This window comes from Narcine bancroftii, chromosome 1 (assembly GCF_036971445.1).
Source record: "Narcine bancroftii isolate sNarBan1 chromosome 1, sNarBan1.hap1, whole genome shotgun sequence".
Taxonomy (NCBI): Eukaryota; Metazoa; Chordata; class Chondrichthyes; order Torpediniformes; family Narcinidae; genus Narcine; species Narcine bancroftii.
The window spans coordinates 166827010-166839509 of NC_091469.1; the positions used below are offsets into that span (position 1 = coordinate 166827010).

A 12500-nucleotide genomic window follows, 5' to 3' on the forward strand; every position below is an offset into this window, starting at 1 on the left:
CAACCCCTTCATCCCAGGGATCAACCTAGTAAACCTCCTCTGGACCGTCTCCAAAGCCAGTATATCCTTCCTCAAATATGGAGACCAGAACTGGACTCAGTACTCCAGGTGCGGTCTCACCAGTACCTTGTACAGTTGCAACATTACCTCCCTACTCCTGAATTCAATTCCTCTAGCGATGAAGGCCAACATTCCATTTGCCTCTTAATCACCTGCTGTACCTGCAACCTAACTTTTTGCGATTCATGCACAAGCCCTCCCAAGTCCCTCTGCACAACATGCTGTAGTTTTTCACCCTTTAAATAATATTATTGGTGTGTTATCTGTTAAAGAAATTATATAAGGCAATGGTGAGGCCAAATTTGGAATATTGTGTGCAGTTTTGGTGGCTGAATTACTGGAAGGATATAAACAGTTTAGAGAGAGTGCAGAGGAGGTTTACGAGAATGTTGCTGGGATTTCAGGGTTTGAGTTACAGGGAACGGTTGAACAGTCTGGGACTTTATTCCCTGGAGCGTAGAAGGTTGAGGGGTGATTTGTTAGAGGTATTCAAAATTATAAGGGGGATGGATGGAGTCAATGTGGAGGCTTTACCCACTGAGAGTGGGGGAGATTCAAACAAGAGGGCAAGGATTGAGAGGCAAAGGGGAAAAGTTTAAGGGAAACATAGGGGGAATTTCTTCATGCAGAGGGTGGTGGGGGTATGGAATGAACTTCCCAAAGTGGTGGTAGAAGCGAGATCAATGTTAATATTCAAGGAAAGGTTGGATAGGTGTATGGATGGGAGAGGTATGGAGGGTTATGGGCCAAATACGGGTCAGTGGGGAGATGATGTTCAGCACAGACAAGTTGGGCTGAACTGGTTATATGGTGAACTGAAGTTGGACATTTAACTTTGAATTCTGTGCACTTTTTGGACTGATTTGACTGACTGACTTGGGGTTTTGGAGGATTTTTCCTTTTTGAATATTGGGTACAAATTGTAATGGTCTGGGTTTTACACACACACGCACAGACACACACACACACACACACACTCAGTTTATAAATATATGATATATGTATTTTTCTAAAGATAATTAGAGTGGGGTTAATTTTGTTAGACATTATATTGTTAATAGTTATTGATAAATAGAGTTAAAATTTAACCCTTTGAATTGCATCTTCTGTTGTTGCTGGGTTTCAGACATAAACACCTCCCACCATTCAAAATTTACCAGGGGTTGTAGGTGAATTGGGCATAATTGGGCACGACTGGCTCGTGGACCAGAAGGGCCTGTTACCATGCTGTATGTCTAAAACATTTTAACCAACAAACCCCGAACATTTTTGAAAGGCAGAAGGAAGCCACAGCGCCCAGAGGAAACATACACACTACAACCTCCTTATAGACCGTGCCAGATTTGCACCCATGTTGTTGGCCCCATAATTCCATTGTGTAGCTACCAAGCGAACTGTGCTTCTGTTGGGAGTTTTATCCTTCACAGCATGAACCCTGATTACTGGTGCTGAACAGCGTGACGCTAACAGTGTCGCCCAATCCAGCAGGCAATTCACAAGAGAATCCTTCCCTCGGAGACTAGTGACAATGTGAAGCTGCTCTCACAGAAAGTGGTCATTCTGGCCTTGGATGCAGTGAAGAGGGAGATTCAATTGAGTCACCTCAGTCTGTACTCATTGCAGTTTGAAGGATGAGGAGAGATCTTGTGGGGACAAGATGAACAGAATCTTTTTTCCAAAAATATACTTTATTCACAATAAAGTATTTACAATATGAGAAAACAATTGCAGGACTTTCTTCATTCATGGTGACAATCTCATCATTGTACATTTTACATTCTTCTCTCCACCACTGGGCACCTTGTCGATACTTTCCCCTCTGTAATTTGAGGGGTCTCCCCTCAGTCTCAGCCCCTCAGTGCCTAGACTCTAGACTGTACTCCTTCCCCCCAGCACCCTCACATTGGCAGCACCAAGCCTCAGTGCATCCCGCAGCCTGGAATGTGCCAATCAGCAGCATTTCCCTCTCACATCTCCGTGTGCTGGAAGACCAACAAGTTTTGGGGTTCTTTCACTGAGTTGATGGTCTTCCAGCAGTTCTGGATGTCAGTCTCAGTGCATCCCTAGGAACAGCCATAGATCTGAGATTCCTCTGATTACTGCTGCCAGGGGTGAACCGTGGCAAGGACCCTTGCATCCGTCTTCACACACTCTTAGTGAAGCTGCTTTCAGCAAAGAGGTGGGCGACAGTCTCCCCTCCCCTGCAGTCATTCCAAGGACATGTGTGGAGGGTGATGTTCCAGTTGTACAAGAAGGATCTCACTGGGAGGGCTCCTCTCAACCTGGCTAGGCCAAGTCCTGGGGCAGATTAACTACCACCCAGGCCCCCTGCCCCACCCTTCATCCAATTCAGTGACTGTGGCAAGACACAGAACTCAGCTGGTCTGATAGTATCCACTGGAGATAGAGGAACTATCTCAGGCCAGAAACTGCGGTACTACATCTTTACCTCCTATGGATACTGCAAGGCTGGCTGAGCTCCTCCAACACTGTGGTGTTACACCTCCATTTATAAACACGAGTTCAGCTTCTCCTTGGGCACGTTTGTGTCTTGCACTCAACCTGAACTCTGCAGACACTCTTGTTTAACACTTTTAATGTTGGGACTGTTGCACCATTTATACTTGCTGGTGTTGGGACGGACTGGCCCGAGCAGGGTGGAGATGGGCCCAGGCAGGGATTAAAAGCTGCAGTTTAACAAGCGGTCATTTCACTGGCCATGGGAATTTGCTATGAATTTAGTAACGAGTTATCTCAGTTCATTGTTATTTCCCAGCTCTTGGTCAACTACGGGAAGTTCAGGGTTTCTTCCAGACTCATCCCTCGAGGAATGGAAACATCATCTCTGTTCTCTCCGTGACTTGAAGATTGTGCCCAGAGTTGGAACCTGCCCCATCCCTCCCACCCCGCCTCAGGCTCTCAACATTCCAGCAAGTGCTAGAAACACCTTAACATGCCCAAAATCACCTGGAAGGAGGGATGTGGGGTGGGGGGGGGGGGGGGGGGGGGAGAAGAGAAAGTTGATGTTTGCTCAAAACTCACTTTCTGCACCTTGATCACACTCTGGCTTCCACACTTCCCTTCAATAGTGGACACAGCAATACCATCATCCCAAGGTTCAGTTACTTTCCTGACAAACATCGTCCCTCCTCCCTTCAGCCTCGACCCTGCTCAGCAGACAGGTCCCCGTCCCCCAACCCCGACCCGCTGGGCAGGGAGAGGTCCCTGACCCCCAATCTTCCCCCTTGTGGTCAGGTGTGGTTCTGGAAAAGCTTTTCCATGGAAGGAATTGAGATAGAAGCAGGGAGGTTGTTTCCACTGGCAGCTGACACCAAGACTGGGGACAGAGACTCAAGATGTGGGGTGGTAGATTTAAGGCAGGGATAATGAGGACAGTTCTGGAGGGATTTAGCAGGTCATGTAGGGTCCATGGAGAGCAGTCAGCAGTTTAGGTTATTGCCAAAGCCCTTCTTAATTATGCAAAAATCAGGCAAACGTGAAAATAAGGTGGGGGTGGGTGGAGAAGAGATCAGCAAATGGATCCAGGTGGAAGGAGGTGATGGGAAGGGGTCAGAGGCTGAAGATGTTCTCTGACAGAGGAAAGGAATGTAGTGAGCTGGAGGAAGGAAGTCAGAAGATTGGGGGAAGAGAGAGGGGGTTACTAAAAATTGGAGGTCGATATTGACACCATCTGTGTGGAGTTAAACATCTGCACATGCCGGGCTTGTGTGCAACACACAAACTTCCTGGAAAAATGCAGCAGGTCACGCAGCGTCTGCAGGAAGGAAAGGATTATCCGAGGCCCAAAACATTGGTTCCCCTTCACTTCCTCTGGTGCTCGATGACTGGTGAGTTTCTCCAGCACGTTGGTGTTTCACCATCTGGGTGGAACTGGAAATTGGCTTCTCACAAAATGGTGAATTTGTCAAATTCTCTGCCCAATTAAGCAGTGGAGGATTCTTTGTTGAAAGTGTTTAATGGATTGAGGAATTAAGGGTTGTAGGGAATGGACGGGTAAGTGGAGCTGAGATCATGGCCAGATCAGCTCGAGGGACCGGACGGCCGACTCCTGCTCCTGTTTCTTACCTTGAGGTGAACAGTACAGTGAACACAGAGAGGAGAAGGGAAGAGTATTCCAGCAGGGTGAGGTGGTTGGGAGCTGGTCTGGAGCAGAAACACTGACAGAAGGGGAAGTAGCAGGATGCTCCTAGCTGGACTGAATGGCCTTGTCTTTGTTCTCTACATTGGATGTATTACAGAGATACAAGAGGATGAGACACCGTTTTCAAACACAGCTGCTTTATTGGGTACAGATCCAGGACATGAAATTCAGTTCCTGTCATTGGTGACACGGTTAGTGGAACATTATTACAGCACCAACGACCCAGATTCAAATCCAGTCCGGCCTATAAGGAGTCAGTCTATTTGTTCCTCCTGTGATTGGTTGGGTAATTAGCCAGCACGGGTTTTATGGGCTGAGAAACTTCAACTGCGCTGTATTGTTAATGTTTAAAAATCGGCATCACTAACATTGACGGAGAGAATCCATTCCCCCTCCACTTCTCGCTGCCTTGGAAAAGAAACCAACATACTAAAAATCTCATCCCTCCCCAGACCCACTCCCTTCACCCCTCCCCATGGAGAAGAGGATTCATCAGTGTGAGATCACACACCACCAAATCAAGGACAGTTTCTCTCTTGAATGATCCTCGCCTTTGTAAAATAAAACTGCTTTTGCCTGGTCTCGACTGATCTGTACCTGGAACTGCACTCCTGCACTGTGAATTATTTACTGGGCTATGTACGGCATGTCTAGCTAGACAGCTCCAAAACAACCTTTCTCCTTGCACCTTTGTACTGTGACAATATACTTGAACCTGAAAACAAATTTGCAAATTAACATACTAAGACCCATTTTGATTTGTGGCCTCAATAACCACAGACTCCAGTCCCTCCTGATGTTTGAGTGAGTGATGATTAAATATTCCACACTCTGCAAACTTTCTGTGTGAACTCACTGGTGTTTCACCAGGCTGTTCAACTGGGTGAAGCCCTTGCCGCACTCGGAGCAGAAGAATGGCCTCTCCCCAATGTGGACTCGCTGGTGTCTCAGCAGGTGGGATGACTGGGTGAAGGTCTTGCCGCACTTGGGCAGGCAAACTGATTTTCCCCAAGGTGGACCCACTGGTGCCTCCGCACGTTGAAGGACCAGGTGGAGACAAATGGTTGTCACCGTTGTGAATCTTTTGGTGGATAATCAAGCTTGATTGACATCTGAAGCGTTTGCCGCACTCAAGGCAGGCGAACGGCCACTCCCTGGTGTGGACACGCTGGTGCCTCAGCAGGTTGGAGGTCTGGGTGAAGCCCTTCCCACACTCGGGACAGGTGAAGGGCCTATCGCCAGTGTGGACCCGCCGGTGTATCTCACGTTGGGACCAACTGGTGAAGCCCTTCTTGCACTCGGGGCAGGTGAAGGGTCTCTCCCCAGTGTGGATTCGCTGGTGCTTCAGCAGACTGGAGGTCTGTATGAAGCCCTTGCCACACTCTGGGCAGGTGAAGGGTCTTTCCCCAGTGTGGACCCGCTGGTGGGTCAGCAGGTTGGAGGTCTGGGAGAAGCCCTTTCCACACTCAGGGCAGGTGAAGGGCCTCTCCCCAGTGTGGACCCGCCGGTGTATCTCAAGCTTGTACAAACTGGTGAAGGCCTTCATGCACTCGGGGCAGGTGAATGGCTTTTCCCCGGTGTGGACCCGCTGGTGGGTCAGCAGGTTGGCGGTCTGCGTGAAGCCCTTGCCGCACTCTGGGCAGGTGAAGGGCCTCTCACCGGTGTGGACCCGCTGGTGGATTTCAAGCTTGGACAAACTGGTGAAGGCCTTCTCACACTTGGGGCAGGAGAATGGCTTTTCTTCAGTGTGGACCCACTGGTGGGTCAGCAGGTGGTAGGTCTGAGTGAAGCCCTTGCCACACACAGGGCAGGTGAAGGGCCTCTCCCCGGTGTGGACCCGCTGGTGTCTTGTTAACTCACTTGACCTTTTAAAGTTCTTCCCACAGACAGAGCACTGAAACGGGTTCATCTCTGTGGTGATATATCAATGCAGACCTGCCTCAGGACGTGTTGCTCAGCCCGATGGTGGCTCGTGGAGAGCTGGGCCAATGGGTTAAATCAACAATGGGATAAGGGCCCAGAACCAGGGAGAAGCATCCTCTCGCCGGGCATTGCAAGCCCTGGATCCACGGGGGACTCCGTTCTTGGACCCAGTGTGTGCTCTGCTCTCGGTGCTAAATTACCTTCGGTCCCCGAAAAGCGCCGGGAGCTTTGGCGCAGCTCATGTGCACATGTCGTCACTTGCTACGTGCCTGCACGCTCCCTTCTTTCACACGTTGATGCGGCACTTTCTTGGCTGATGAGGTTTCTGGGTAACGTTCATTGCTGTGAAAGGCATCAAGCAATTTTCTTTAAACAAAGCTGATCTCGGGCCCGTGTCTCCCAAATCAATCTCCCCTGTCGTGACTGCCTCGATGGATGAAACAGGCCGCCAATCAATGCCCAGAAAGTTCCCGTCAACGATGTCGACGGCAGTCACTGTGTTAATGTTGATAGTGGAATAAATATTCCAGGATTATTTCCTAGCGCCTCCTTGGAACATATCAGGCAACATTTTGAATAAACGTGAGATGGGACATTGGGAGGTGCTGGCCTGCAATGTTGAGGATTCTTTTTCTCTTCCACTGATGCTGGTCGACCCACTGATTCCTCCAGCAGAGTGGAGTGACTAGTGCAATGTTACTACGGTGCCAGGCACCTGGGTTCAACTCTGGCGCTGTCTGTAATGAGTTTGTACCTTCTCCCCATGACCTGGGTGGGTTCCTCCCAGCCTCCACAGAAAAACCTCACGGGGTTTGTCAGCTAATTGGTGTAGTTGGGTGGTACGGGTTCATGGGCCGGAAGGGTCTGTTACCATGCTGGATCCCTAAAATTAAAAATAAAAAACAAGTTTTGTTTCAGGTTAGATCGTTGTGTCCAAGTTCCTCGACTAGCACTAAAGTTCAAAACATTAACAAAATGTAACACACTGAATTTACCAAAGTGAAACACCATTTGAAGTTCAGTCATTAACTTAGGACAGGTCAGGTCAAAGGCCAAGTTCTGATGCAGACATTTTAAAACCCCTTTTTATTTGTAGTCTAAAAGCCCAGTTGCATCGGACCCTCTGCTATCTGTCCCCTCTCCATTTCTGATCTAAACGCTGCCCCTGATTGACCACATTTGCAGACACAAGGCCAGGTTTCACGTGTCCACTGATCTCTTTCACCTGTACCTATGCACCACCTCTGGACCACTTCACTCTGTCAGACCGCGGCTCACACTGTTCAGCCAACACGTGGATGAGCAGAAATTTTCCACAAGTGAATCTGGGGAAGACGTTGCCAGTGTGTTTCAACCCAGCACAACCTCAACTTCCTGCGATACAGCAGAGGTTTTTAATCTACATCTCAAATTCATCATTGCACTGTTACATCTCATCTCTGTACCGTCACCTGGTTGAGTTCATCGCCTGATGGAAACCTCATCTCTGCCCCACTTTAAGAACACAGAAGAACAAGGAGCAGGAGTCGGCTTGTTCTGCCATTCAATAGACCATGGCTGAAACAGACTCAGCACCATGGACTCACCTGTCTCCACAATGCTTAGAACAGAGAACACGGAAACCTACAGGACAGTACACAGAGGTGTAGCCGGTGGCGGGGGGATGTGATAGCTCCTCTGAGCACATCCTTCGACAGTGCCGCCTGTTCGCTTTGTCACCGATGATCGGTCTGTGCCTGCTCCGGGCAGCGTGACACAAGAGCCAAGATTCAGGAACCTTCAACGTTGAGGAAATGAACGCTTCAAATTCTATCTCATCATTGAAGTCATGGCAGAACAGTTTGGGCCACTCATGGTTAGACACAGCAGGCAACACCCCTGCACAAAACCTGAACTGCCTGTCAGAGCCAGGACCTGGTCCAGAGACAACTGACCCATGACTCAGGATATGATGACCCTTCCACAGAGGCAGCCACTTGGGTCCGCACAAGAGGTGGCCACTGAAGTTTGAACTAGGCAATGGCCTTTCTGAAAGTGGCAGGCTCTTGTCGCTATAAGAAGGAAGCTGCCTGGTGCTGTCCTTGCATCCGGAGGCTCCCTCCCTATGGGGTGCTGGGTGAGGGCCTCACAGTGCATGATCGTGGACCACATTGTCCCCCTGACGCAGAGAACTGCACACTGTCCTCCGACTTCCTAATCTCCTGACCCTGCTCTTTACAGACTGGCGCTGTGGGTCCAAACGCGAGATCGCTGCTGGCAACAGCAAGAGCTGGAGAGTTACGTGCCAGAGGGCATGAGATGGGGAGGGGAGGAGGAGGGGGGGGAGGGAGGAGGAGGGGGGGGAGGGAGGAGGAGGGGGGGGAGGGAGGAGGAGGGGGGGGAGGGAGGAGGAGGGGGGGGAGGGAGGAGGAGGGGGGAGGGAGGGAGGAGGGGGGGGGGAGGGAGGAGGAGGGGGGGGAGGGAGGAGGAGGGGGGGGAGGGAGGAGGAGGGGGGGGAGGGAGGAGGAGGGGGGGAGGGAGGAGGAGGGGGGGGAGGAGGAGGAGGGGGGGGAGGGGAGGAGGGGGGGAGGAGGAGGAGGGGGGGAGGGAGGAGGAGGGGGGGGAGGGAGGAGGAGGGGGGGGAGGGAGGAGGAGGGGGGGGGAGGGAGGAGGAGGGGGGGGGAGGGAGGAGGAGGGGGGGAGGGAGGAGGAGGGGGGGGAGGGAGGAGGAGGGGGGAGGGAGGAGGAGGGGGGGAGGGAGGAGGGGGGGGAGGGAGGAGGAGGGGGGGAGGGAGGAGGAGGGGGGAGGAGAAGGAAGGGGGGAGGGAGAAGGAAGGGGGGAGGGAGAAGGAAGGGGGGAGGGAGAAGGAAGGGGGAGGGAGAAGGAAGGGGGGAGGGAGAAGGAAGGGGGGAGGGAGAAGGAAGGGGGGAGGGAGAAGGAAGGGGGGAGGGAGAAGGAAGGGGGGAGGAGAAGGAAGGGGGGAGGGAGAAGGAAGGGGGGAGGGAGAAGGAAGGGGGGAGGGAGAAGGAAGGGGGGAGGGAGAAGGAAGGGGGGAGGGAGAAGGAAGGGGGGAGGGAGAAGGAAGGGGGGAGGGAGAAGGAAGGGGGGAGGGAGAAGGAAGGGGAGGGAGAAGGAAGGGGGGAGGGAGAAGGAAGGGGGGAGGGAGAAGGAAGGGGGGAGGGAGAAGGAAGGGGGGAGGGAGAAGGAAGGGGGAGGGAGAAGGAAGGGGGAGGGAGAAGGAAGGGGAGGGAGAAGGAAGGGGGAGGGAGAAGGAAGGGGAGGAGAAGGAAGGGGGAGGGAGAAGGAAGGGGGAGGGAGAAGGAAGGGGGAGGGAGAAGGAAGGGGGAGGGAGAAGGAAGGGGGGAGGGAGAAGGAAGGGGGGAGGGAGAAGGAAGGGGGAGGGAGAAGGAAGGGGGAGGGAGAAGGAAGGGGGGAGGGAGAAGGAAGGGGGGAGGAGAAGAAGGGGGGAGGGAGAAGGAAGGGGGGAGGGAGAAGGAAGGGGGGAGGGAGAAGGAAGGGGGGAGGGAGAAGAAGGGGGAGGGAGAAGGAAGGGGGGGAGGAGAAGGAAGGGGGAGGGAGAAGGAAGGGGGGAGGGAGAAGGAAGGGGGGAGGGAGAAGGAAGGGGGGAGGAGAAGGAAGGGGGGAGGGAGAAGGAAGGGGGAGGGAGAAGGAAGGGGGGAGGGAGAAGGAAGGGGGAGGGAGAAGGAAGGGGGGAGGGAGAAGGAAGGGGGGAGGGAGAAGGAAGGGGGAGGGAGAAGGAAGGGGGGAGGGAGAAGGAAGGGGGAGGGAGAAGGAAGGGGGGAGGGAGAAGGAAGGGGGGAGGGAGAAGGAAGGGGGAGGGAGGAAGGAAGGGGGGAGGGAGAAGGAAGGGGGGAGGGAGAAGGAAGGGGGAGGGAGAAGGAAGGGGGGAGGGAGAAGGAAGGGGGGAGGGAGAAGGAAGGGGGGAGGAGAAGGAAGGGGGGAGGGAGAAGGAAGGGGGGAGGGAGAAGGAAGGGGGAGGGAGAAGGAAGGGGGGAGGGAGAAGGAAGGGGGGAGGGAGAAGGAAGGGGGGAGGGAGAAGGAAGGGGGGAGGGAGAAGGAAGGGGGGAGGGAGAAGGAAGGGGGGAGGGAGAAGGAAGGGGGGAGGGAGAAGGAAGGGGGGAGGGAGAAGGAAGGGGGGAGGGAGAAGGAAGGGGGGAGGGAGAAGGAAGGGGGAGGGAGAAGGAAGGGGGGAGGGAGAAGGAAGGGGGGAGGAGAAGGAAGGGGGGAGGGAGAAGGAAGGGGGGAGGGAGAAGGAAGGGGGGAGGGAGAAGGAAGGGGGGAGGGAGAAGGAAGGGGGGAGGGAGAAGGAAGGGGGGAGGGAGAAGGAAGGGGGGAGGGAGAAGGAAGGGGGAGGGAGAAGGAAGGGGGGAGGGAGAAGGAAGGGGGGAGGGAGAAGGAAGGGGGGAGGGAGAAGGAAGGGGGAGGGAGAGGAAGGGGGAGGGAGAGGAAGGGGAGGGAGAAGGAAGGGGGAGGGAGAAGGAAGGGGAGGGAGAAGGAAGGGGGGGGGTGGAGAAGGAGGGGAGGGAGAAGGAAGGGGGAGGGAGAAGGACGGGGAGGGAGAAGGAAGGGGGAGAGGAATGAAGGAAGGGGGAGGGAGAAGGAGGGGAGGAGAAGGAAGGGAGAGGGGAGAAGGAAGGGGGAGGGAGAAGGAAGGGGGAGGGAGAAGGAAGGGGGAGGGAGAAGGGAGGGAGGGAGAAGGAAGGGGGAGGGAGTCTTCTTTGTTTATCCCCCTTCCCTTTGCTGCTTTATCCCCCTCATTCCCTCTCCTTTATCCCCTCGTCCCCCCATTTATCCCCTCGTCCCCCCCCACCCCTCCCGTCCCCCCCACCCTCCCGTCCCCCCCACCCCTCCCGTCCCCCCCACCCCTCCCGTCCCCCCCACCCCTCCCGTCCCCCCCACCCCTCCCGTCCCCCCCACCCCTCCCGTCCCCCCCACCCCTCCGTCCCCCCCACCCCTCCCGTCCCCCCCACCCCTCCCGTCCCCCCACCCCTCCCGTCCCCCCCACCCCTCCCGTCCCCCCCACCCCTCCCGTCCCCCCCACCCCTCCGTCCCCCCCACCCCTCCCGTCCCCCCCACCCCTCCCGTCCCCCCCACCCCTCCCGTCCCCCCCCCACCCCTCCCGTCCCCCCCCCACCCCTCTCGTCCCCCCCACCCCCCTTCGTTCCACTTCACCCCCTCGATCACCCTCCCCCCATTTATCTCCCCTTGTTCCCCTTCCCTGCTTAATCTCCCCTTGTTCCCCTTCCCTGCTTTATCTCCCCTTGTTCCCCTTCCCTGCTTTATCTCCCCTTGTTCCCTTCCCTGCTTTATCTCCCCTTGTTTCCCCTTCCCTGCTTTATCTCCCCTTGTTCCCCTTCCCTGCTTTATCTCCCCTTGTTCCCCTTCCCTGCTTTATCTCCCCTTGTTCCCTTCCCTGCTTTATCTCCCCTTGTTCCCCTTGCCTGCTTTATCTCCCCTTGTTCCCCTTCCCTGCTTTATCTCCCCTTGTTCCCCTTCCCTGCTTTATCTCCCTTGTTCCCCTCTCCCTTCACCCCATTTATTCCGTCCTCTTCATCCCACTCGTTCTTGGTGACTATGATCACGTTGCCAGATACCCCCAGAATTTAAAGCCCAACCCACTGCGCATGCGCAATCCAGCCCTGTTTGAAATGATTCACCACGCATGCGCTATCCGGCCCTTGCGCATGTGCATCAAAAAAAATATGGCCGCGCACATGCTCCCGGAACCTGAATTTGCCACCGGTTAATAGACCTCCCCCCCCCACCCCCCCCCCCCCCCCTGCAGTTTATGCTCCTTCATTTGTGGGTGTAGGGTTGACACCCCGGCTGGAGGACAAACTAATGTCGGGCTCGATGTAATGTCTGGCCGCTCCCTTACTCACCAATGGTGAAGGTCCGCCCGCTCCGCCCGACCCTCTTTTACTGCAACGATAATCCTCCCTTTCGCTTCACAACAAAAAAATTCACCCCAAAATAACCGCAAAAATTCTTAAAAGGGGCCCAACAAACCTCAAACGTTCACCTCTTGCTGCGCCCGAGTTCCAAATTTAGCCCAATTCGGCGGAAAACATCCCCTCGCCCCACATGACCTTCCACCTGCAAAGGACTCGAGAAGCCCATGTACGCATGCGCAAGGACGGCCAGAGCGCAGCCGCTCCTCGGATTGGCAGCTCCCTCCTCCCGTCACGTGAGGGCGTGGCCCGGCCCAGGCGTGGGCGCGCTGACGTCACTGGGCCCACTCGCCTTCCCAAGCGCCGTTTCCATGGAAGAGGCCAGACTTTCTATGAGCGGGGCGAATCCCAGGTGCTCGGGGTCCGGGCCCGGCGCTTGTTGGAAGGGAGGATGGAGGGAGGG

General features: G+C 54.7%; 1 protein-coding gene across 3 annotated transcripts; it reads right to left on the reverse strand.

The window, feature by feature from the left end:
- Positions 1-4342: 4342 nt before the first annotated feature.
- LOC138736031 (zinc finger protein 774-like) lies at positions 4343-12280 on the reverse strand. 3 transcript variants are annotated; one of them, XM_069884847.1, is made up of 2 exons: positions 12156-12280; positions 4343-7028 (listed from the first exon to the last, which is right to left on the reverse strand). In XM_069884847.1, the coding sequence occupies exon 2, from the start codon at positions 6129-6131 to the stop codon at positions 4965-4967; it is 1167 nt and encodes a 388-aa protein (XP_069740948.1). In that variant the 5' UTR covers positions 6132-7028; positions 12156-12280; the 3' UTR covers positions 4343-4964. The 3 variants fall into 3 exon arrangements, with proteins under 3 accessions (XP_069740948.1, XP_069740957.1, XP_069740965.1); XM_069884856.1 differs by having other exon boundaries at positions 12169-12273; XM_069884864.1 differs by lacking the exon at positions 12156-12280 and adding an exon at positions 12029-12136.
- Positions 12281-12500: the final 220 nt, after the last annotated feature.

Bases quoted from the DNA above. Each gene is read 5' to 3' on its own strand.
- LOC138736031 (XM_069884847.1), bottom strand. From the start codon at position 6,131: ATGAACCCGTTTCAGTGCTCTGTCTGTGGGAAGAACTTTAAAAGGTCA.